Raw genomic sequence first — 26,707 nt, 5'->3', positions numbered from 1 at the left:
AGATTATGAAAGTACTTAAGTAGTGGCTTAATAATCAAACCTCATTGTGCGCACACACACACAAAGGATTTGAGTAATGAGTAATTTAACCGTGTCATGGTATCAACCCCACCTATTTACCATTATGCCCCATTAAGTAAATACATTGTGACACTTTTAGCACTCATTTATTTTTGAATAGAAAGCAGGGTAACGCTGTGTTTGTTTTTAACATGACACTTGGCTAATTTAAAAAGAACAACAAAAACCTGATCTTTTGCACCTTTAAAAGTGAACTGAAGCAATCCCAATCTGATTCAGTGTCTCCACAGGCTCTGTGTGGAAGAGCTTTACTTCACCATGGTGACTGATCGATCACTACATAAATTGCTCCTTTTTTTAAGTAGATGAAGAAAATACATTGTTAGAAAAATTCCCCTTTAAAATGCACTACAACTGGAGTAATGCAAATCATTTAACAAATAAAAAAATATTCTCTTGACTGAACCAAAACAAAATTACAAAGTGGAAGGCAGGGTTTGGTGGTGGTAGGGTAGGGAAGTGTCTTAGTGTGTTTTCGTGTGTGTGTATACACATACATAGCAGTAATATACGTTTAAATATTAAAAAAAGAGAAAGCAAAGCATAAAAAGGAAAAAATACTACTGTGTTAGTATCAGTCTCCTGGCTCTGATAAACCCTTATCAAAAGTACAACGTTGCTATATGACAAATCAAGAAGGGCCGGTTATCGGCTTAGCAACTTTCCCTATGACTTTGTCTTTACCTTGATATCATGCAATTACTTCCCTTTATCATTTGAATAATTTCTCCAGAATGACAAAGACATCATTTACATTGAATTATTAACCCCCCCCCAAAAAAAAATTTTAACTAAAACTGTAGGAATTTTGAGCTCTCCAAAAGTAGTTTGAGACCACAGAGACTGCTGCATCAAACAACTGAAAAAACTGTGAAAAAGTCAAGTTAATATACTCGGTAACATAGTCAGTTATAGTTGTTTAAATGTCTGCTAAAGAATGATACCCACCCCAAACTTGTTGTCTGGAATATCTCTAAATGACAGTCATTTGAGTAAAATGGTTCTTCCTAATGTCTAGATTATTGGAAAAAGAATTATAAAGGAAGATCTAATTGTTTATTTTTAAAAAATAATTAATTTCTAAAATAGGAATGTTCTTCCACAGTGCAGAGCTGTTGCACCAAATAAACTTAGAAAGAGAAGTTAAAATACGTTCCATTCCAGAAATCCCAGAAGAAAAACTCTATTTTGTGTGCCCCACTGTAAGCGGGTGCCACTTTTTTAAACTTTAAAAGAACAGAAGTTTAATTAAAAAGGTATGTTACAAAAGGCACTATTGAGCTTGCAAAAGCATTAAGTGCAGTTTTCAGGTTTATACCAAATAATGAAGCTATTTAAGTGTGTATGAAACAGTCACTAGTGAGCAATAGCCATCAATCCCGTTAAGGTTTGCATTCGTAAAGCCAGGCTCTGTACCAGTGAGAGCTACAGGTGGTGACGGGACCAGTATGACATGATAACAGCCTGCCTACCATTAGTGTTTCTTTAGCCATACATTTAGGTTACAAAAGTCCCAGAAGGCTATATACTCACATTTCCTGCGGCACCCATGAGTCCTAATCCTTTTTTTTTTTTTTAAATTGCACAGCCTTTTAAGGTTTTAATTATTTTTCTAATCAGTTTTGTGTTGTAAATATAAGCTAGGTTGCCTTTTTTTTTTCCTTTTAAAATGTATTTATTTTAAACAGCTAGCAGCACTAGAGAACTCTTTCTGGAAGCCTTCTTTCAAGCAACATTACAAACATGAAACTGTCTCGTTTTTGAAAAAGCAGTCTTCAGTCTCAGCATTGTACTGTCAAAACAAGTCATTTTTACAGAAGGCTAAAGAAAGAATAAAATTATTGACTGCTGTAATAAAAAGTCATTACCACATCCAGGCTAGAGACATAGTGAAAGTGTAGATTTCAGTGAAAATAGTTGTAGGCCTTACTCGTCTTTCTTAACAGTTGGGAAATAAGTAGCTGTATCACAGGCCACTGGATACCACTGTAATATATTACAATCTAGACCATTAAGATATGTTGCTGGTAAACTTCCTGAAATTATTGCTGATGTGCTTTTCCATGATAACGATTAACATCTGCTAATGATAAAAGCTTTTGTGGGGAAAAACAAACTAATTTTATCTTTTAATCTTAAAACTAACCTTTAGCAGAATACCAGTAATTTCTACAGTGTCCCTTTACTAAAACACTTGTTATTATCATGGCGTTTGTAACAGCCTCAGATTAGGTAAAACTTGAGGTTTTCTGTGTAAATACATGCATACATATATATGTGTGCATATGTGTGTGTGTGTATTCAACTATCTAGATCAACCTGCTGGCTGATTATGCACGACGGTATCACATTCATACCCGTCACTGGAAGGTCGTTGTTACTGAGGCTCTGTCTTAGGCTTTTCAATTGCCATGTTCCCCTGCAAGTGGAAGAACACTTTACAGCCTGCCATCCATTCCTTCTAATAAGATTTCTGGTAAGACTTTGCTGCTGATGTGCTTCCTTCAGACTACCCAGCCAAAGAAATGTAGTTGAGGGCTAATGAGTTAATTGTGATGACTGCTGGTGATAGTAAAATACCACCATTTCTAAGTAAAGGTTCAGCTCACTGCTCTACTGGCAACAAGGGTTAATTCATAGCTACTGGACAACTGCACTGACTGTCACTAACTTCTTGCATATCACCAGTAATCTATCATCTCATATATGGCATAAAGACATATATTCAATTTTTGCAACATACATTTGTCCTCAATTGAGGAAAAATAAATAGCCAAGTGCAAACCTCATGTCACTTTAGTAACATTGTAATTTTTTCCTCCACTCTAACAATGAAAATATAATTAAAGTTCCAGGAAAATAAATCATAGCTTAGTGAGCAGGAGGCTGTGAAAAATAACGCAGTTTTAACAGAGCATGGTTGATGCAAGCTGGACTGTAGCGCCCAGGGCTCCCAGGGTCTGGAGAGAGTGAGGCAGCATTACCATATTTCCCTGGACTTCCTGTCACAGGACTGTTTCTTCCTGGACTAGAACACACTGAAGCATTTGGTGGGCCAGCAGCTGTGCTTTGGGACTTGAATCTTCCCTTCAATGCCGGACTTGGCCAACTGGAAGGAAGACAAAAGCATTTTGCATTTTGTTAAGAGAACTGCAATAGAGAGAGCAGTAGTGTTACTCAGTATCACTTGTAAGTCTTAGAAATAATGCACCAGCAGAGAAGCACTGTAACTGGTAGATGTCTGAGAAGAAAAAGTGACAGCACAATATATCACAGTGAATTAGACATGGTGCTTAATTAGTGAAATGTAATTTGCTCCAGAATGGCCATGAAGAAGAAATGGGTGCCTGTGAAGCACCCTGATGATTTTGGTCCAATGCTCCCATAAAAAAGGGGCATTAAGGTCAAAATCCACTTGAGCTTGGTTAGTGCTGTAGGTATTATGGCTCATTTGTTTGGCTTTGCAGCAGTACCTTTGCCTGTCAGATGACGAGTACGACTGCACCGCATGTTTCCATTTGTAAATAAGGGGGTACTTCTGTGGATCAATCTGTGCTGCTTCTATAGCTGCTAAGACGTCGCTGTCCAGCTTCGAGGGCTGTTCCCTAGAATAAAAACAGAACAAGATAAAAGAGAATGACACGTTTGTCTAGGCAGTAAGACATCCCAATTCCAAAATATTTTTTTTTATAAAAGCAAATTACCCATGTTCCTCTATAAACAGTTTCTGTATGAACTTTTTGCAGCAGGCCCAGCTATAAATAACTGTCCATTATTACGCAGTAGCCTCATTGTGAAAGTTTTGAAAGTTTAATCTGAGGCCATCCCAACAGTGTAGTGAACACTTTGCTAATTTAAGATAGGCACACCATGAAGTTACAAGTCCATCAGATGAATGGTAAACAGCAAAGTTACCTGAAACTGTGATTTGGAAAGATTTCGTCTCTGTTCCTTGCGTTTCAGATACAGTATTCAGGTAATTAATTGCAAGAGCCCTATGGCTACTGTACAAGCACTGAAGTATCTTAAATGTTGCTTAGTATCACATGAACTTAACCTTGCTGCCAGTGATACTACAAAAAGCATTCTGTTTTGCGTATATGGCCCAAAGGACAAATAAAAGATAATTCATACCCAAGCAGAAATAATTTCTTATTTGTGGGTGGAGTCTTCAACAGAAATTTGTGGGAAGGAGGCTCTTGACGTATTTGTGCCTTATTAGTCTGAATTCCAGATTCCATGGACAATCGCTCCTTTTCTGATGGTATTTTGTGTTCTGTCCTTAACTTGGCCTCTTCAGGTTTACCTGTAGCAATTGGCTCAGAACTTGCCAGTGAAACCGCATAGCAGGTCTTATCCATCTGGTCCTTGGCTATTCTACCCTGACTTGTTCTTTGAGCCAGAATTCTCTCATTCACAGTTTTTTCACTGATTTTACTTGATTCTCCTGCGCCCTCTTGTTCTTGGAAGGTCAGGCTTTCAAATTCTGACATCAAACTGCGAACGGGTGATACACGGCATTCTTCTCCATCACGCAAGTGCTTTCTATCACTAATTATCCTTTCACTGGCCACAGGATTACAAAATCCATTTTTGCTGGAAGAAGCCACCTTTTCGTAGTGCCTGGGGTGATCGGCTGTTTCTATGATGTTTACTGTACGCTCCAGCGACAAGATATCACACTCAGAGTCTCCAATAGCATCGATGCTAGGCTCTTTGGACACAATAGGTGGGCTGTTATTCCGTGCTGCATTTTGTCTGTTTTTAATTTCTTCTAAGCTCATGTCATCGTCATCCTCATCCAAAAACGCTCCAACAGAAATAGAATTGCAGCACTTTTTACTCTTGCCTGTAAACAATTTTAATAAGAGCAACACATAAGCTGACTTGCAACAGAACTCCCATCAAATAAATAAAGTAGGAACGAAACCACAGTCTTTATGCCTTACTTTATTTATTAAGGCCCCCTGTAATTTTACTTATGCAGCAGAATGAACTAACCTAACTTAACCTACAACACAAAATGACAACCTCACGGATTAATCTTTTTTGCAACTAACCTTTTATATCCTAGCTGTCCAAGAACCCTATTTCCTACACTCCTTAATGCAATCATTAGCCAGCAACAAAGGATAAAATCCAAAAGCAGAATAGGCTAGGAAAACATTACTAATATGGAATAGTGTATGTTTTTGTCTCCTCAGCAGCACAGATGCTTATGACTACTCCAACGATTATCCTTCAGGGTCTTGTCCGCCCAGATTTATCCCAGTACCAGACCCCCTTCAGATCCATAGTCACAAAGGAAATGAGGAAGGAGTACGAAGACTTGGGAGCAGTGTGTGTAGTCCATAAATACCTAGCAAGCAGTGATCTAAGAACGTTTAAAAGCTTCCTGGGTTTTGTTGAGTCTATCTCTCACCCTGAAGTGTAAATAGCTAGTTCAGTATTTTAAGAAGTAATTTATTCTGTATCTGTGGATTACAAAATTCCATACTCTACAAAGGAATTCCCAAATGCTCTGAAGAAAAAAAAATATATACTTAAAGTGGAGGTGTTCTTACAGGAATTTCATTTAGGGGCTATAATCAAGTAAAGAACTTCTAATGAGGTCTGTTCTAATTCTCCCATGTTCACATTGTTGTTAGCTACTTTTTCAATGCTATAATCAGACTGTTTGGATAAGAGATTAATAATAGCAACCACAACAGGTGAATACCATTTCCCTGGGCACCATGCTTTTCCCTCCCTCCTCTCCCTAGGTACAACCTGTTGTTTGTAACATTTGCCTTTTCTTACCAGAAGGATGTGGAGTTTTAAATCTATTGCAGGTTTCATTTTCCCCTGTCTCTTGCTGAGCCTTTTCGCTCATTTCCCGATGACTCAGGTACTCTTCTAATTTTCGCAACCCCTCCTGGGAAGACAGATCAACAAAACAGCCCAGAAATTCCCAGTATTCAACCCACGGGAACCCCAGTTCATGAGCTAACTCCCTGCAATAAATAAAATAAAACGAATCATTTGTGAAGACATAAATATTAGTTTGACAATAACTTTTTCTGAATACATTTTATCAGCTATTAATAGGAGTATAAACGTGCAACTAGGCAACACAATTCCACAACAATCAACAGTCTGTGCAAGCGGTACACACGCTGTTAGCAAGCATAGTATCATCTGGTTTTTTAGAATATTTTTCAAATGTTATCTGTTTTTACAGTTAGCACTGTACATATTGCCATTTTTAAGCTGACTGTATCTAGACATCAGATGGACATGAATCCACACCGATGTAGGCATGGTTTGGATGATACTCCATTTAATAGCTTTCTTTTTTATTATTTGGGGATGGGAGAAGGTAAGAGGAAGCAAGGGGTTCTTTTAAGGAAAGGAATGTGATCAGCTGGTAACAAAGTATGGTTTTCTCTATATATTGCTGATACAAGGTATTTTAACAGCAAGGACACATGATAACACACAATTTTTGTAAAGCAGAACATTTGTATTAGGACCTTTTCATTCTGCTATCTTTTTAATAGTTCCACATTTTACAGAATAAGTAGTTTGAGCATAATTTTAGATCTCCTGACAAATTAGGTGAGTGAATGTTTGGGAAAAGCATTCAGCATGTATCAACAAAACCAAAATATTTTGTTATTGGCAAAGCTGGAAAGCCAGGTCTCACAGGTTTAGCTGAAGTATTTTGTTCATACAAAAGTACAATAAAAATCCAAGTACAATATACGTTATAAAATATTTCTGGCAAATAACTTTTGCCCAAAGAGATTGTTCACTAAGTAATAATTGTACTCTTAGTACAAGTGTTTTGCTTTTAATTGCGCTATTGCTAATTCTCTATACTGATACTCTATTAGATACCTTCCAACTCTTTCAACACCTCTTTCCAGATCAGATTTCCTGACATTGTGAAAGAAGCCAGCTTTCTCTCGGGGTGGAGTCTTCCACAGCCTGCGAAATTCTTCAGCCTTTAAAAAAGGAAATAATTTTTTAAAAATCACCACGTACAATATGAAAGTAAATCACTGCTGGCAAAATGCCTACCTATAAGGTTTAGAAGACATTTTGCTGTGCTGTTTACATGTTCAGTCTACAGGCAACAAAACTCATGTTCTGCCACAAGTATTGCTCAATTCTAGCTAGGAAACATCTCATTTTGGATCTAAGGTTATTCCTCCCAGTATGTTTATTAACTTACTTTGGTCTCATAACCATTTATTAAAAGAATAATGATGATAGTATATAACCACCTTAGCGTAATCTGTATTGATACTAGGTCTAGATGGTTTTAATTTGTGCACAGCAGGAAATAAGAGGTGTATCTTACAACATTATAATTTTATTTAATGACAAATGTTCATTTGTTTAGAGGCTTCCACGATGCAAAGGTGGTGTTTTTACATGTATGTATCTGATTCCACAGACTTGTTTCGATTATCATAATATATTCTTGCTGTTTATTCAGAAGTTTGAATTTGAACTCCCAAACTCTACGCCTTTATATATGCAACAGTGACTAGGATCACTAACAGTATGTCAGTAGTCAAAATAATGCATTATTTATACCCTATGTAAAATTTTTCTGAGTATAAAGCATATTTACATTTCTGTCAGGTGAACAGAAAATTGACCAAAAAGCATCTTTAGAAAAAAACAAATTCTTAAGCGTTTTGGTAAAACTCTGTCCTGTAGGAATTGAAGCATCACAAGACAGAACATTCTCAATCTCATTTACTCACTACGTCTAAAGCTGTTGTACTGTCAGCATGGTCATATGAAACGAAAGAGTAAAGGAAATGCCTATAAATTTAAAATACATTTCACTGGTATCTAAGTATTCCTCATGAAAACAAAAGACTTTTCCTACTATACAATCACTACTCTTCCAAAACTATCCAGTAGCCACTACTTCCTCATCAGCTTTTCCATTTAGAAAAAAATATGAACATTAATTCAAGAAGCAAAGGCACGGTGAACTACTTCAAACTTCCTAGAAATGAGACAAAGATGTAGTTTTTTTTAACCCAGTTCATAGCAACACATAAAGGCTTGTTTTGCATTAGAAAGTTAGAGAAATTATCTGTGAGACAATGCAACATTTGTTAAAGAATACTCTTTGACCAAAATGATTTAAATAGATTACAGTAACAAAAAGAACAGAACAACTTTCTTTCGACTAGATTGGCTTCTGCCCAGAGAAGCTGTGGCTGCCCTGGCAGCGCTCAAGGCCAGGCTGGATGTGGCTTTGGGCAACCTGGTCTGGTGGGAGGTGTCCGTGCCCATGGCAGGGGGTTGGAATTGGGTGATCTTTAAGGTCCCTTCCAACCGAAACCATTCGCTGATTCTATGAAATTTCCATTCTTATTTATGCCACCTGTTTCTGTGTTTTCAGCAATAAAAAGATTTAGAAGTTTCTGTGGTTTTCCCTCACTATGGAAGTAGACCCTGTTCAAGAACAAGAAAGCCACGATCTATAACAGGAGGAACAATGAACTGTGTTTTCTCCTTATTGGAGAAAAAAAATAAAAATGGAAAAAAAAAAGGCATTAGAGTTGGATGGAGTTCTCGTTATATCCTTACCTTTGAGGGGCTCATGGGGCCTGCAAAAGCTCTTATAGACAACACCGGATCTTTGGGGCTGCCAGGGTATTTAGATAAAGGTGTCTGGGGGCTCTCATCTGTCTGATCGGGTGACCAGGGCGCACCAATTACAGGAGCTGAGGAATTGTCTTCTGCTCGCAGCAGTGGTACATAGTATCGACCTCAAATAAAATAATACATTTCTTAACTTCATGTTACGTTAGCCTGCTGTTTCTTCCAAGAAAATCAATCCTCCTACTTCACCATCTGACTTTCATTAGTAAAAATGCTTGTAATTCAAACTCACTGTTTCAGTATTTATTGACTGCTTGCAGGTTGTAATGCAGTTCAGGCTCCCTTCTCTCTCAAATGCAACAATGCATGCATTGATTAACACGACAATTCCTAAAGATTGTCAGCAAAGTTCGAAACTTAGGTTTTCAAATGCCCAAACTCACACGTGACAAAACAGGGAAATCTTTCATGTCGAGGAAATTACATGACTTCCAAACATGACAAATAAACCTCCTGCTCTGTAGAGGGCTTTTGTTTGCTTTTAGATTAAATTTTCTGTTATAGACTCAATGGATAGAATAAGGGCCATGCCTACCTTACAGAGCTATGAGGAACACCTTGTGATCCATACAGTAAGAGTACTGACCACATAATTTAAAAGACACAAAAAGTTCTCTGTTCCTTGCCAGTTTTAGAGTTTCTTTTTGATTTTTACAGCACTGTACAGTAGCACCACTTATGAACAGAAATGCTACAGAAAACAAAGAGAAGACAGCAAAGGTCCTGGCGAAGAATAAAATGTATCATGTGCCTGATATGGTATATAACTCTGAATACAGACCTTTCAAATACTCTCTTAGTTTTTCTTTCAATTCTGCAGATTTATTCTTGCTTCTCTCACACACTACCTGTTAATATAATAATAGTTGTTTATTAAAAAAACATAAGGCATCAATCTCCAGTCAATTGCAATGAGTTCTTGAATAGTCACATTACTGGCTTCTACCAACCTCATCCAGTTCTTTTAATTCATAGTTCAACTAACCACTAAAATACACCCACATCCATAAAATGGACACTGTAAAGAAAAAACAGGGAATCATAAAATCCAGAACTTTCTTTCGGATATAATCAACACAAAATATTTTCCATGTTATCAGAGATTTACACTCTAGTCATGGCACTAGTATCTCAGCCTTCTATCTACAGTAGTCAGTAAATGTTCAACCTTGAAAAATGCTGCTAAGGCATAATGTTTTTGTTGTGAACCATGGAGAGACTTACTTCTGCTGGAGTTTGATCGTATTTGTTCCTTGGATTTTTTACAATAGCTGGGTGTGAGGTAAGCACATTAACAACGTCCAAATTCCCAAACTTGCAGGCAAAATGCAATGGAGTATCAAATCCCTGTGACGGGAAAGAGGGAAAATTCACATATATTTGGAAACACAATAGAGTCACTCCCCTGTACTTTATTTTGAGACTAGGAAGTAACCAAACATCATGACTGATTGACCGGGCTCTTAATAGATCGTTTCTCACCATACTGTGGAATAATGATGATTAAAAAACACAAAACCCATGAACAGCTCATTTTTCCTAGAAATGACCCCTTCTACTGTCTTTTCTTCTCCCTTACACTTTCCTAATCCCTTCCAGTTGTTTTCATAACAGTAAGAAACTGACAAATGTACAAATCTTACCATTTTATCTGGTGTATTAAGGTAAAGGTCAACAATATATCGGATGCGGTTCTTTAACATTGTACTATCATCATCTGGATACATAAGCCGCATAAATTCGGGATTTTCCAAAGTGTCCAGTAATAACTGGCAGATACCAGGTTGATTCTCTTTGGCAGCAACATGCATGACATTGTACCTGCACCCTTCCTGAAAACAAAAAAGACTTAGAACGAACAAGACAGACTTAGACTGAACAAAAATCTAAACACTCATACTCTCTACTGATTTAACGATGAAAATACAAAGGTTCCCACACAGATATTTATATTTAGATTTTTATTTCTTAATATTATCTTAGGAAAATACGTTTACAAAACAGTAGGTAACCATTCAGAGCTGCAATAGGTTATACAGCACTGTAAAGACATGTATCTGCAATAGGTTATACAGCACTGTAAAGACATGTATCTACATACCCACATTATTCTTAAAATTAAATACATTATCCTTCCACTCAGCTATAGTCTGTTTTGACATTTAGGGCAAAAACGTAGCAAAGAAGGTACATGGTATTAAGGTATTACATAATAAAAGGATAGGAAGTGCACTATGTAAAGAGAGCAAGAAGGCATATATATAAAATTCAGTGCACTGTAACACATTACGTACTAAATGTTAACAGCCTCACAAAGCTGGTTTGATAGAAGTTAGTTGTTAAAGTGTGATTGCCAGTGTTTGCTAAATGATAAGCTACGAGTGGATTTTAGATCCACAGCATGTTTTGAAATTCACAGCATGGTGGTCCCAAGGTGAGCAGTGCTGTAGGATCATCTAGTCACAGCCTAGACACTCCCCTGTTCCATAATATCATTCCATTAAAAATAGTGGTTGAAAGTTATCAATACCAAGTGAAGACAAGGCTATTCTCCATTACTGATCAAAACTATTCTTTCCCTCAAGAACTGCATACTCCGTTTCTTTAGCTCTTCTGAAGCAAAGAAAACTCAGCTATCCTGGGGGTACTTCTGAAAGACAGACAACGGCCACATTTCTGTAAGCTTCCAGAGCTAGTATCAGTAAACACCGAGAAACTGTGCACCATAGAAAGAAGTTTTCTCAAAGGAAGAGCAGGAACAATATTAATTCCAGTTCTGCTTATCAGGCCTCAAATCACTGAACCAGAACTGGGATATTTTTATATTTTTATTTTTTTACCTGCACAACTGTTGGATTGTCTCCAGATCCAATCAGATAGCGAGGGTTGCTCCAAATAAGTTCTGAAAACGTTGATATATCTCCTTTCTCAACAGCTTTCCGAAGTTTAGCAGTAAGATCCTGAGTACGTGGACTTTTATAACTGTTGGCCCTTTCCTTATTAGCAGTTTCCGTCTCAGGGGAGCATAAGCCATCTATTAAAACAAAAGTATCATACTTCTATATGCATTCTTTAAAGTGATCACTACTTTAATACCACCATCATAATCTTTTAACCTAAACTATTATTTTTGCCTCATTAACGTAAAGAGGTAAAAATACATACATATATATATATATATATATATTATTGACAAGACATTTCAACAGACTAGTAGCTAGTAACAGGTAGGGAGGAAAATATGACTCAATTGTCTTGTGAAACTGTTTCAGAGTTAATATGGACTGAAAAATTGTGTAACTACTAATCTGCTTCCATCCAAAACTAAAAGCAAAATTCAACAAGAAATAAGAACTTTCTGAATATTTGAAATTGCTTTTGCAATTATATGATTCAAGTCTCTTTAATCTAGCAACTGGGAACACTGTGAAATACGATCATGGGTTACCATTTTATTTCTGAATATCAGACCTTACTGAACAACTAAGTAGAGTTTTAATACACTGTGCAATTTTACCTGCACCTTATTAAACCTGAAACTCCTGAAGTCCGTGAGTAGAATCAAATGCCACCAAATATAACCAGACACTACTAAGCAACATATCTATGCAGGCTGTTAACAACATTTCAGATTTTGAAGAGTAGCAATATTTTTTAGTGTAAAATTTGTGCAAACCAGTACAAAGGCAATCATTTTAAAAGTAATAAATTTATCACAACAAACCAATCGCAATTCATTAAGATGCTTCACTGTATCGCTTTGATTTTTTTTTTTGTTGTTACAAGTACATTGGTTATGAAGTGGTCGGTTCTTTTCTGATAAAAAAACAGATTGCATATTGTATCTACAGTACACATGAATACTCTCACTAACCTCTGTTAAATGATCCTATTTTCATTGGAGACAAAGTTAAAGAGGACTTGGTTGGAGATGGAAAGTAATCGCAAATTCCTTTAGCAAATTTCTCAGCATCTTCTCTGTTTGAAAAAGCTTTAAAACGGGAACCCTTAATCATCTTAACAGCTTGGAGAGCTTCTTTTTTATCTTCATAAACATGTATTCTCTCTGAAACAATGTACAATCAACATTGGCATTTCAATACCTCAGATTTGTTCCTAGAAACAGATTATAAAATTATCAGACTATCCTTCCAGTTTGGTCGTAAACTGCTTCTCTACGAACATGGCAAAAGAATCAAAGTCTGTTTAAATTTTATCCTAGGAAACTGAGAGGAAGAATTTTACACATTCCAACTAACATCAGGTGCTATCTGTACAGTGGACGTTCACATCAATCAATGTTTTGAAGATCTCTTTTATATACAGCCAGCTTCTATATGACAGTATTTCACATCTAGACTGAAAAGCAAACTTCGAGCTGCACCCTGCACTATTTTCCATGTTTTTCTGTGCAGGAAGCTCAGTATGTAAGTGACCAACACACTGTCAGAACTTTCAGACTTCTCCACAGAACCTTAGATAGCAATCAAACCATTCTCCTTCCTCTCCTTTCCCATTTAAGTAATTTTGTTCAACTTAAGATACGGGACTATCTTTTGTATGAGAACAAATACTTACTACTGCCTCAGAGTGCATGATGCTTTATGCACTACTGTAAGCCTGCCACTAGGTCACTTAGTAATTCCTTATGGCAGTATTTACAGGTGAAATGTGAAGAATGACCAATGCCTCTTGATACCAATTGGCATTCAGATAGAAAGGAAAATATGAAATTTGTTATATCATTTTAGCTTCGACTGATGGTAGTATAAATAGCTTTTTGATTGTTTATTTTTAAGATTACTTTTTTATTCTTGAGTGGAAATAAAATCACAGGAGGGGTACAAGAGAAGGAGAAAGATTTTTTCTTTCTATTTTTTTATAGCTAAGCTATACCTAGTAGAGGATTTTCATGTGCATCAAATACTATGGCAGAACAGCTGGGATGTTTCATAACTGTATTTCCATGCCTCAAAAGATCCAGTAAGTGCTATATACAGGAACAAAAAAACCACAGCTTCAATCAGCGCCTAAAATAGTAGCACAGTGGTGTTTGTACCATCTGCTTTACAGAAAAAAGTCTATCTACATATGATTGTAAAATGGTTATGGTTGGAAGTAAAAAAACCCAACTGTGTATGTCCAATTTAAGATAATACTTGTCACAGATAGAGAGAAATTGGGGCAAGTCTGGCACAAGCACAGAGCAGAAGAAACCACAGTATGTCTTACAGTGCTTTACAGAACATGGATTCTAATAATGTAATAAAGCATAATATAAATTATGCTAGGAAAATCATTTATAATAAAGAATTTGAGTATTATTATAAAGGTCTACTATCTTAGAAAGCAAAATACACAATCTCTTAATAGTCAAACTTTATGGTTTTTTGTTTGTTTGTTTTGTTGTTTTTGTGTGTGTGTGTGTGTGTTGAGAGGCAACTTCATGTGTCATTCCTCAAATGGGTATCTCCAACTGTCACTGGAACAGCACAGTTGCAGTCTATGGTGGACTTCAGGAAAGGAATTTTAAAAAGGATGAAATACCATCCTGATTTTCCAGATTGACTTAAACTAGTCAACTGGGAGTACAGCATGGATTCTAAACTCAAAATAATCACATTACCAAAATCAACACATCTTAATTCTACAGAGTACTTTCTGTAACAGTTGCTTATACATTTACCTCCTCATTAAACCACCCAAATATCACTGAACTCTCACTCTGACTACAAGGGCTACTAAGCAGAACTTCACAGAATAGATGTCCAGTTTAGGTCCTAAATGAAAAAATCCTGAATAACCTAGCTATGGGATTGTACGAAAACCGAAACAACAACAGTGTGATCATGTCCCAACTGATAGGGCAAACATCCACGAAGCAATTGCAGCCAAAGGTTAATTATGTCATATCTGAACTAGCAAAGTTACTTGTAACTTACATAAAAATACATTTGTTAATAATTAATAAAGCTTAGTCTTTTTAAATACTGGCCCAATGTTTCTTAATACTAATTCACACAGATATGTCCACAATTAATTCCTGCACAATAGAAATTATTTCATTTTTTGGCAAGACTGCTACTATTCACGTAGTTCTTCCTCTCCCTTTTTCCTCAAGGGAGAAAAAGAAAGATGAAGAAGTCATGGCAATTTTAATAGTGTAAAATCATGTGCATTCATGCTTCACAAACAAATGCTTTTTGCTCATATTTGGTGTCCACTCACCTTTACTGCCTTAATTTACAGTGATATGTAACTGGATATTATGGAAAGCACTCCTGAGAAAATAATACTTTGTTTTACTACACAATATGAAAAGCACAGGCCAGATTTGAGCACCTCAGAAACACACATGATATTTACCGTTTCTTGCCAATATGTCATCATAAACGGGACAAACACCATAGTATAGCGGAGGATCTCTGGATGGCGTCTGAGCACTCATCTGTGAATCAGCATATCCTGATCCACAGACTGGAGCTGAACAGTTCATGTGCATCACAGCTTCTTCTTCTTCTGGAGGGTTCAGACCCACACAATACCCAAAGTCTGCCTCTTCAGGAACATTTCCCTCATGGTTGTGATTCAGCATGGCATTTTTCAAAGCCTTCTGAGATTCTGCCTGGCTGCTGTCAGAAGGGACATTTCCAGCAGCAGCCTCTGACCAACCTGATCCTTTTTCTTCCAATGCTCCTTGCTGCTCCAACAAAAACTGAGCCAATTTTTTTTCAAAAATAAACCTGGTAGTCGAGGTAATGGGCCCACACTTGAGTCCTGCTCTTACAACTTCTTCTCTAAGCTCATCAGAGGTGAGCTGCTTCAATCGGGATAATATTGCATCCATTGTTATTTCACCTGTAGGAGGGGGGAAAAAGATACGAGAGGAACTGTAAGGACCAACAACCTTTCTCCTACTATTTAAATGCTGTATTAAAAAAAAATAAAAAAGTATCTTATAACAATTTTTCTGATTCCAAGGAGGTGAATGCAGATGCAGAGAAGTATTTTTCAAAGTATTTCAAAGTATTTTTCAACCCAATACAACAGTAGAGTTTTCAAGCCACGAGCCTTTAACCATTATTCCCTCTCCTCTCACGAATACTTGAAAGTGTATTTACAATGTACATTTTATTTTCTTTTGTTCTTTTTAGACTTCTTTAACACTTTCAGGATGTAAATTCAATCCAGAATGTTCATGCATGAAAATGTATGACAGGCAAGGATAATATTTGACTCTTGTCAGGAAATGAACAACTGGGGTGAGTAATGGCATAGCAGGACACGATAGCTACCGCAAGAGACTCAGGTTAGACAGCGCCTACAGCTAAAGGCACAGCCGGTATTTCTGTTATTTCACTAAGAATTTCTAGCTGAAAAAAGTGTAAGACGGAAGCATGATGCAGCAGCAAGAGGAGTCTATCTCTGGCAGTGACTCAAGGCTGGAACTATTTACACAACATATTTTCTTCTCAGCCCCCGTTTTGACAGCAAGCAGCCAGAAAAACGGTTGATCTTTTCACATTTCCCTCCTTGACAAAGAGCAGCAACTGAAAGAATTTCTGTATTTCCAAATGAAAACCCTTCTCTCTAGTATGACACCGTAAATTTCCCTGCTCACTTCCTTCCACGTTACCCACACACTTACAGCTTCTGCATGGGCAGCAAAAAGATACTGAAAACATGATGCCAGTACAAATTCCTTGCTGTGAAAAACCTTTGAACCTAAAAAATACAGGATTTGGCGTGTTCAGTAACATAAAAAGCTTCAACATTATTTCATTAGATAATGCATCCATATAATCATAAAGGCTGTGAATGTTGCCTGCTGTACACGATTTAGAAATGACAGCATTATGGCAGGAACGATTATGCTGCCGCGCTCCTTTAGCTCGTTTTCGCTCCTCCTTAACTCGGCCCTTCCCTCATCACCTAACCAGTTCACGCCTGGGGCTGGTGCTCATGACATTTTAAGCACCAATTCAAGCAAGTTACCGCTTCACAAATGGAAGAAGTAAAAATAGTATTTAAACGGTTGTATTTGCACACCAAGGCATGGATCAGAAACTCAGCTAGGACTATTTCTTTCTATTTAAAGCAAAGGGTTTTGTGGTGTTCTTATTTTTTTTCTCCCCTGTAGCACTCCCCATGCACTACTTTCTGTTGTTTAAGCATGGTATGAGAAACACCTGGTCACTCAAAGACTTCTCCTGGTTTATGAACAGGGTTTAAAGCAGCACTTCGCATGAACCAGAAGAACATCCACTACGATGTGCATCTTTGGGTTACTAACGTGAGGCTCGAGCAGTGAGCGGCTACACCCTAGGGCAGCAGGCCTGCAGCATTTCAAACACGGGATCCTAACACGCTCAGCGTGCTTTTTGTCAAAGCGGACAAACTCAGAAGTGATTCCAACATTGCATCTTCATCACAGAACTGCAGTATAGCCAACACTCCTTCTATTTCATTCGTATGGCCAGCAGCATTATCACAAAATATATCAACAAACTATACATGACCGCATTGCTTTTTAAATTATCTGAAGGTTAAGGTGGCAAAGAGCGAAACTTCTCAATATAAAAAAATTCAGTATTCATAAATTTTTGGAATAGCAAATACAGCCAAGGAAAATTCTCACTGGCATCAGAATTCAAAGCTATCGTATTTCTAAAACTAGGAAATATTTTCTAAAACTGTGGAAACAATGTTAATGCCAAACTTTAGGTAGACTTTCAAATATTTTAACTTGGCAGGTATAGTTATGTGAGTGTGAGGGATGTTTTCTTTGAGCGGTAATTGTTTTTTTTTTCCCTTTTTTTTGAATGCCTACTTTTAAACGTGTTGTGCTTGGAGCACATACCTCAGTCCCAGAGTATTTCACAAATACTATCTGAAACCTTACAGAAACCCTGGGAAATGAGAGTATTGCAGCTTCAGAAAACAAGCTGTGCAAAGACACAGTTGATGCTGCTGAGCCACCCCCCCAGAGTATTCCAGCTCCCTCGTGATGCCTGAACCTCCAGAGAACCTCACTGCTAGGGTTATCTGACCTGCCCATGGCCCTGCGACTCCGCAGACACACGTGAAGGGTCTGTGAGGGTGGTGAGGCCCTGGCCCAGATGCCCCAAGGAGCTGGGGCTGCCCCATCCCTGGCAGTGCCCAAGGCCAGGCTGGAGGGGGCTTGGAGCAGCCTGGGCTGGTGGAAGGTGCCCCTGACATGGCAGGGGTGTTGGAACTGGGTGGGCTTTGAGGTCCCTTCCAACCCAAACCATTCTCTGATTCTACAATTTTCTCACTTCATTTTTTTTTAATAAGTTTTATGCCACTCTTTTAATTAAGGATAAAATGTGACCATAACATTATATGCAAGAATATTAAGACTTTCTATTCTGATCATTTTATTTTTGAGATTAACTGAAAAACGCAGTAAAAATGAAAACTCAGAGCAAGAAAGGTTATTGCAGAAACATCTCAACAGAAGTAATTTGAAAGGCATTATATACTGCCTTGAAGAATTAACTCAGGAAACGTTCATGTTTTTAGGGTTCAGAACCAGCATGTTCATTCCAAACGCTGCACAAGAGCAGACTCTAAAGTACGTATAGTTCATATACGTAGAGCACGCAGGCACACGTGAAACCTTTCTCCTTGGCTTGTGGTTAAGTCAAAAACATAGGAAACGAGTGATTTCTCTGGTATCTTTAATTTTGATAGAATTTACTGCCTGAAATTTAATTTTCTTCCTCATCAGTGTAAGAAAATAAATTTATTTCATGCATCCATTACAACCGTGTACAACTACATCAGAGAGTCAAATGACAAAGCAGTCCCTCCATGAAGCAACTGATCTTTGGTTTCAGATCTGTCAGTATGAAGAGTTTTCTGGATAAAAATCGTTTGCATGACAAGTCACCCAGCTGTCAAAGACAATATTCAAATTACCTGCCGACTAGTTTCGTGATAATATATTTTCCTGTTCAGAAACACAAATCAGTTTCTCAAAGCAACATAGTTGTTTGGAATCTCCCATGACAGTTTATTTATTATAGCATTAAATAGATTCATATTTTTAATAACACGGTTTATTTTAGAGTTTTGAAATTTATTTAAAAATAAGACAGAACTTCCATGAAACGTTTGTTCTGACGTTAAGCTCTTAGCTAATGCTAATAAACATCTATCAATTTTTAAATGCACCGCCTATTTCCATCTGTCCAAAACAAAAGGTGTGACTTGCAAACCTGCACAATAGCAGCTGTTTTAAGATAATCCTTTGACGGTTCTGTACGTGCAGATTACAAAAGGTTATTATCTGAACCTTTAAATGCATTTTCTGTAATTTCGAATGATCCAGAGTATGGCCAGCACTAGTGCAGTTACTTTTTTCTAATTTAACACACAAGGTCCTACAAGTTACCTTCAGTGGCTTTACAAATACAGTCACTGCACGTTTGTGGCTTCTTCCTAATCAATCAAAACCTGAAAGAATGGGCAAAAAACGTGTTTTCTTTTGCCTTGCTACATAAGTATGAAACTGCAGAATCTACTTCAAAAAATTAAGGCCAGTACCAGGAGAGAATGAATAATCAACTTTTAAGGGCAGCAATGCTATTCTTTCCGCTATTTATCAAACCGTTCTGTAAATTAGCAATACAAGAACACAGTTTGTTTTTTTTTTCACTACTTATCAAATCCTTCAGTAAATTAGCAATGTAATAAGTTTTTTTTCTTTTTTCCGTTACTTATCAAAGCTTACATTAAATAAACACTGCGAGAACACTTTTTTTTTTCCCACTGCTTATCAAGCCCTTCAGTAAACAAGCAGCACAAGCACACGTTTTCCCCTCGAGCCAGTTATTCACCACGAGACACATCCTGCCTGTCCCAGCACACCGACCGAGAGGGCTGCGGCGCCGACCCGCAGGCTAACAGCGGCTGTGCCCCCCGCCGTTCCCGTGCCGCCGGTCACCACCAAACGGCTCCGAGCGACGCGGCAGAGCCGCACCCCGGCGCGGGGGGGCCGGGCCCCGAGCCCACCGGGGCCTGCAGCGGGCACCCGGGGCCTGCCGAGGGGGGCCGCCCAGCCCGGCCGCGGAGCGCCGCGGGGCTCCCCCCAGCCCCAGCCCCAGCCCCAGCCCCGCGCCCCTCACCTGGGCGGCTCCCGCCGCGACGCCGGCTCCCCTCAGCGGGCGGCGCGGGAGGGCCGAGCGGGGCCCGGCGGCCGCGCGGCCTCCTGTCCAGCAGCCGTAGCAGCCAGCCCACGGCGCCGATGACGGCGCAGGCGGCCAGGAGCTCCCAGGCCGGCCAGCGGCCCCAGCCGGTCCCCCACAGAGAGCCCCAGCCGCCCCCGGCGGCCCCGGCCCAGCGCTCCATGCCGCGGCCCGCCCGCCGCCCGCCGCCCCTCCCCGCCGGGCCGGGCCCGGTACCTCAGCGGCCTCCCGCCCCGCCGCGAAACGGCCCCGTTGCCCCGGCAACGCGCCCCACGGCATGCCGGGAAGGCGGCTCCTCCCGCCCGGCCCGCTCATGGGCGCCGCGCGGGGGGCGGCGGGAAGGTGGCGCCGCTACCTCAGCGCCCCAAGCCCGGCCGGGAGGGGTGAGGGGGGGACGCGGCCAGGCCTTACCGTGCCGGGGGCGGCCGCCTCGAGTCTCCCGCTGGCGCTGCTGGCCGCCGCTCGGCGCCTGACGGCGGGGGAAGGCCGCTGAGGGCCGGGCGTGGCGGCCTGCGAGGCGAGCGGCCGGTCCAGCACCGAGAGGCGGCTGCTGCAGGAGCGGCGAGCAGGCGGCTGAAGCCGTGTGGTGGTTCGGTGGTTCCGTGCCTCCCCTCCTGCAGCCGGGGCCAGCTGCCGCCGCCGCCGAGCCTCCCGCGCCTCCGCCGCCAGGCTCCCGCTGCCCCGGCCGCGGTGCGCGGTGGGAGGGAGGGCGCGCACGCCGAGGAAAGGCCGGTTTCTAAATGAGTGCTCGGCCCGAGCCGACAGCTCGCCGCTGTGAAGGAAGGACGTGTGCCGGAGAGGTGCGGCACAGACTGCTGCTAAAGAGGGAGGTTTTCTGTAAGCTTACCTCAGTGAGACCTGCTGGAGAAGGTGTTCGATGAAAAAAGCTCCTTTTAATGAGGTGAAGTGTCTGCTGCTGTAGAGAGAGGCGCTTTAAAAAATGCAGTACAGGGTATTTCTATTTACAACTTACAGCATTTTTCAAGATTCAAAAATCCTCTTTAACAAGACAAAAAAAAGCAGGGTACTGTGACACTTTAGAAAGCTCAAACTCAAAATACTGCAGTAGTTTCAAACACGTACAGCATAAAAAAGGAAGGTCTTAGTACATGAGAAGAAAAAGCAGTTAACAGATTTAAACTAGTCATCTCATTATGTGTAAGGTAAGTATTTGATGGATATAGTGAGACTATACAGGCATTGCACTACAAGAAAAGGAAAAAAACCAACTAGACAATAGGCTTTCAAAATAACACTTTTTTTTTTTTTTAAGTGGCTGGGTGGCATATGTCCCAAAACATAAAGTCAAACAATAAAGAAAAGACACCAATTTCTCCTTACAAGTAAAAACATCATGGAGCCCTTTACCAAAAATAGTTTATTGCACAAAACTTTTAAAGGAATTCCTATGCACATTATTTTTATAATCAACATGCTTTATGTGATCATAAATATTAATGGTACATAGCGTAACTCCTCTGTCCCCTGGGTCATCCACTCAAGAACATGAAATGATTAACTTCCATCTTTACAAATACAGCCTAAGCAGACATTAAATTATTAAATGTCATGTATAAAACATATTTCTTTTACAATACTGAGAACATCTTTATCTCCTCCAGAAATCTGTGCATCTGTATTGGAAATAAGCTGCTCTACTCTCCAAGACTGAAGTGTTATGCAACAATAGGAGACAAGTGTGATCAGACTGACAGCTTATGAGCATTAGTAATTACTTTGGACTGTAATTACTTTCATATGAAAATATTTAAAGGCTCTGGTCACATCAAGTCACATGCATACTACTCATACTTCCCTGGCAAAGTTATTAGAACATACATCACAAGCTTTTGCATCACCAGTAGTGACTTTGTCATCTTTAAGTTAGTTTTGTATTGATACTATCTGTCCCCAGTGCACCTTTAACATTGTCATAACTAGCATAAAAACTTCTGCGCCACTGCATTTCACTCCCCTATGGAGGTACAAGTAATCCATGAAAATATGAGCACTAGAACTTCCATTCTAGGTATTACTCTACTCTTTAAATGTGTGAAATTCTCATAGATTTCAGCTAGCATATTGCCTGAACAGTTTGGGATCAGATCCTCCCACAGCATGAGTGGATCAAGGGCTTAGCTGATCCCTATATAGTGCACAAATATTTCCAAGAGAAGTGGAAGACGATAGAATGGAACATTATACAATGTTCAGCAACAGCACAGACTCAGTAAACTAAGATTTTTTCCATTGTAGGGCTTTTGTTGTTGTTGTATAATGGACAATTATTCCAGAGTCCTCAAAAACCCAACCCATTTGAAAAAGCTATGCTGCAGCCTTTAACAACTTTCAGTATTTGGGAAACATTCTAATTTTACAACAACATTTCTGCTTCATCAACAAAACTTGTTCAGTGGGTAGCAACCACTGAACAGACATGGAAAACACAGTCCATTGCGGGAAAAAATTGCACATTACTTCAAAAAATGAAAAAAAAACTTTGGAAAATTATTCTTAAATTTCTAAATACACATCGATATTAATGAGGTACTGATACTCCTCTGATCTATTTGGTAGTGCTGAGACATGCAGAGGGAACTCAGGTTTCATTCTCATACCTAGTTTGTTTACTGCCTAGACAGCAAGAGACCAGAAGCTTTGAATACAGAGTGTGCTCAGCCGCAGGGTGAGGCTTTTTAATATAACAGCAACTGTTTCTCTGGATAATTAAGATACATAGCTGATGAGCTTCAAAGAAGAGGGTTTGCTTTTGTCACATGCTGAGTGCTCTTTCTATAATGCTCCTCAGTGACTTCTGTAACATCAGTGGCTCAGTACCTCACCAGACTTAGAACTGCAAGTCTTGTCATCTGTGCTTCATTTAAATAAATGGCATACCGCTTGTGTTTATAGAAAGCCACATGGGGGACATAAAATGAAAGTAACTAGTGTCCAGGAATTTCCAGAGAGAGAGAAACTGGTGGATCAATGCAGAAATCTAATCGGAGAACTTCACAACAGCTTCTTCATCTTTAAAAGGAAAAATATGCATCCGAGGCTACTTGATCATATAAACTCAGATGTCTTTCAGAGAGCTAGTGAGAAAGTGCTGCACTGCACTGAAAACTGAATGCACTCTTATTGATACAGAAAGGAGAGCAGATGTTCTTAAGACCTATGAAGGTTTCTTACAATTCTGTCTTCTTCGATACCAGATAAAAGCTTTATCTATTACAACTGTCGCCAAACTTACGCACTTAAAACATAACGGATTAACTACAGGCAATGTATTCACCAAAATGAACACCAACATTAACCCTGCACAAGTGTTATTTTATTTAAAATCCTGAACATTTGGTAACCTTTTTTGTACTGAATATATTATTCACTATGTAGTTTTAATTTTGTTATTTAACAACACTGCATATTTTTCCCCTCTTAGAGCTTAATACACAGGCAACTTTGAGAACATGACAGCAGCAAGATAATCAGTACCATTAACTCTGCAAAGTAGACTGCAGTAGTATGCAGACATTAACATGTCTAAGCTAGTAAAGCTCTTGACTTTTCTTTAAATTGATCAGTAATTCTATATGTTGGACACCTAATGTCACACTAATGCATTTCTCCCTTCATCAAATTGAAAACCTTGTCTTTTAGCATCACTTGACTCTGACCCCATAAAATAGAAGTTGAATTCCAAGGAACTGAAGGGCACAATGTCACTCTGGAACACTAACTGCAAAGTGTTCAACTGGATGGGATCTTGAGTTGGTAATTATGAGAACTAAGACTCTGAATAAACATCACTTCTCCCCACTTGTTTGGGTTTTGGCTTATTGTTAAGCAAACTGCAGTCATTTCCCACAGAAACATACAAACCCATCCAAAAGAAGCCTCCTCAAAGAAGCAACTGCCTCTTTAGAAAAGTACGTAAACAAGACAAATAGAAATTAGAGACGTGACTTTTCTGAATGCTGTTATAGCTAATTATGAAAAAAATAATTGGAGATGCTTTTTTTTTTTTAAAAAAAGCTATTTAGTCATCTTATTAGATTTTCTAATGCCAATCTGTAGTGAATATAATCGATGTGTTTTCTATATGTTTTAAAAACAAAAACATGTTGGTACCTGAGTTGCCAATGATTCTTCCAAATAACGTCATGTATATTTTGATTTGTGCTTTAGCACATTAGATGAAGCAGCATCCCTGCACTGATTTTTGAATGAGAAGAGGGGCTTATCACTGCACTCTAGGCCACATAGACCGACGGGACCAAAGAAGAAGGAACTAAGGTGGGCTGCTTTAATAATAATCTAGCCAAGGCACCTCTACAGAGGTGCTGCCATAGTTCCACCGTTTACATTCACAATGGACACCTTGTTGTAGAGTATGCAGGAAGTTGGAACAGCACGTGGAAGAAGATAATCAAAATAATAATGGTATATGCATTATAATTTTGTCTTTTACAGTAAAATAATTACATTTCTAAAAGCTCTGGCTTTGGGGGGCTAATTTCCCTAAGCCATTTGTACAGTATGTCAAAAACCAGCAAACTTAAATGTAACATTAAAACAAATGGCAGTAACAAACAAACAAAACAAAACCAAAACAAAACCAAAAACCCTCATGTCAGCCTTAACTTACAGTATATAAGAATATTAAAACAGATAGTCAAAGTCAGAAAATTATGATTTTTCTTTTATATATATATATGTATATATATTACAAGCATACCTTTAATCAAGGATGTCTACTTCAAGAGTCGAACTAAAAAGGTGCAAGAAGTGTTTGTGCAGTGAAGCAAAGCTCCCTACTGGCCTGCAACTGTAAGAGAAAAACTGTGACACTTCAGAAAACATCCCAGGCAAATTTGCCAAAGTTCTGTCATCTTTGCAGTCTGTTTCTTTTGCCATAGATCAAAGGTCATCTTCGTAACTACAAATGGCTTCAATTTTTTTTTTTTTCCCCTAAATGCAGACATCTGTAATCTGAATGTAAAAAATAAGACATTGTAGGTGGGAGGAAGAAGGATGCTCTACTAGGAGTATCCATTTCTCAACCACTGCTAATAACTGAACAGGAGCAGGACTTTTTTTTTTCCTGCAATTTGGATACTGCCCAAGAAAGGGGAAAAACTGTGAGGGTGAAAAATCAACACCCCGACCCCCAACCTAGAAAAAAAATAAACAGAACAAAAACCAGATGATACATAATTAACAGTCATCTATTAACAAACTTACCCAGATTAAACAAATGCAGACCTGGAAGCAGATGCTCTTCTTGGCCTCATTTTGAACCTTCTTAATCTCTCACTAAAGCCAAATGAGTCAGATTTACCACTTGGCAGTCCCAAACATGGTAGAATTATTATGGTAAGGTTTCAAACAAATCCTTGGAATAGCACATTCGGCACTTATGATAGTTTTTCAAAACCATGCCCTTGGCTTCTACAGGCAAAAGCAATATTCTGAACACCATTTTTAAAATGAAATAAATAAATAATTTTGATAAAGATTTGTTTACACACAAAGCAATAGGAAGAAAGACAACTGCAGAGAAGGTTATAGTGTCAAAACTTCCCTGTCACTAACATCGCAATTCTGTTTCTTTTCATCTACAGTAGGAATCTCCTGCTGGTCTGATGCAGTTGCAGGACTGGTGGAAGTAAGGTCCATTAGCTGCCCCTCAATCTGAGTCCATGAAGACATTGATTCATGTACTGTAATGGTGTGTTCCTCCATCTGACGCTGAAGACTGTCCATTTCTTGCCTTTTAAAGTTTTGGGAACAAAAAAAAAGAACAAATATTATCAGGCAGAAAGCTACACGTTAAATGCAAGATCACAATTACTTTTCTGATTCTTGATAACTACTCTGAGATTATCTAAGCTATAGCTGAGAAAGAAGTCTAAAGGAACCTTAGAAACTGTCTTTCACTTACGAGCAAAACAAATACAACATGCTTAATCCAAAAATAAATGCCAACACTGCAGCATCTCCTTTACTGCACATACTTGTTGCCAGGCATGATGCAGCATCATTTCCTCAGCACAGGCACTAAGTGACTGCAACCTGATGAACATGGTGCTATTGCTGGTATAAAGGCAACATGAGACGAAGAGGTAAGGAAAGCACCAGAGAAAAATAAACTAGATAAACACATTATGACTCATATTCAGACACCAATTTAGTAAAAAGATTAGTCTGGTAATAGCCTGTGATGATGTTCCATGATCCCGTCTCCTAAAACATCAACGAAGGTGGTATTTGCAGCTCAGTTCTCCACATTAACACCAAATCCCCATTTTCCTGAAGCTGGAGCTTTCAAGCTCAGAATTGTGCGTGTATCCTTGTGAGGGAAGACATGAAAATAAATTCTTGGCAGAATAAAATTTCTCTATATAGATTTATTAATACATTGCCTGGGCCCCTATCACAAGCAGCCCTGCTGGTGCTATGAAGAGAGAAACACCAGCTTCTCCACTGGCAACAACTAAAAATAGCTGTTTCTGGTTTGTTTTGCAGTATATTTATTTGCGTACTAAAAATCAATCTAGGATGGACGTTTTGCCTAGTATATTGTAAAGGCTTCTTTCGTTATTTCACTGCCATTTAAGCAAACACTTAGGATGACAGAACATCCTAGTGTCCTAAATATAGCCCCATAAGAGGAAAATAATTCATTTCACAAATCCTTGTTTTTCTTAGGCTGGCAGATGGCTTCCTGGAAACATTAAAAA

General features: G+C 38.9%; 2 protein-coding genes across 6 annotated transcripts in view; both read right to left on the bottom strand.

Moving 5' to 3' along the window:
- Positions 1–151: 151 nt before the first annotated feature.
- Positions 152–20,258, bottom strand: ANKLE2 (ankyrin repeat and LEM domain containing 2). The gene is given in 14 exon segments (XM_066979111.1): positions 152–3,190; positions 3,555–3,686; positions 4,216–4,930; positions 5,881–6,074; positions 6,961–7,067; positions 8,680–8,861; positions 9,536–9,602; positions 9,979–10,101; positions 10,398–10,586; positions 11,595–11,788; positions 12,629–12,820; positions 15,121–15,612; positions 19,905–20,145; positions 20,148–20,258. Coding segments are annotated over 14 exon segments (3,162 nt in total). The 5' UTR covers positions 20,244–20,258; the 3' UTR covers positions 152–2,952.
- Positions 20,259–21,323: 1,065 nt separating this feature from the next.
- Positions 21,324–26,707, bottom strand: part of GOLGA3 (golgin A3) — a 28,806-nt gene continuing 23,422 nt past the window's right edge. For 4 of the 5 annotated variants that reach the window (XM_048063869.2, XM_048063868.2, XM_048063867.2 and 1 more), the window contains exon 24: positions 21,324–25,737. In XM_048063869.2, the coding sequence (XP_047919826.1) occupies positions 25,530–25,737 (208 nt within the window). In that variant the 3' untranslated portion in view covers positions 21,324–25,529. The remainder of the gene's footprint in view (positions 25,738–26,707) is intronic. The other variant, XR_007163354.2, reaches the window with a different exon arrangement.

The sequence above is a fragment of the Anser cygnoides genome, chromosome 17, assembly GCF_040182565.1.
Source record: "Anser cygnoides isolate HZ-2024a breed goose chromosome 17, Taihu_goose_T2T_genome, whole genome shotgun sequence".
Lineage (NCBI taxonomy): Eukaryota > Metazoa > Chordata > Aves > Anseriformes > Anatidae > Anser > Anser cygnoides.
This window is presented reverse-complemented; position numbering and strand designations above follow the sequence as displayed.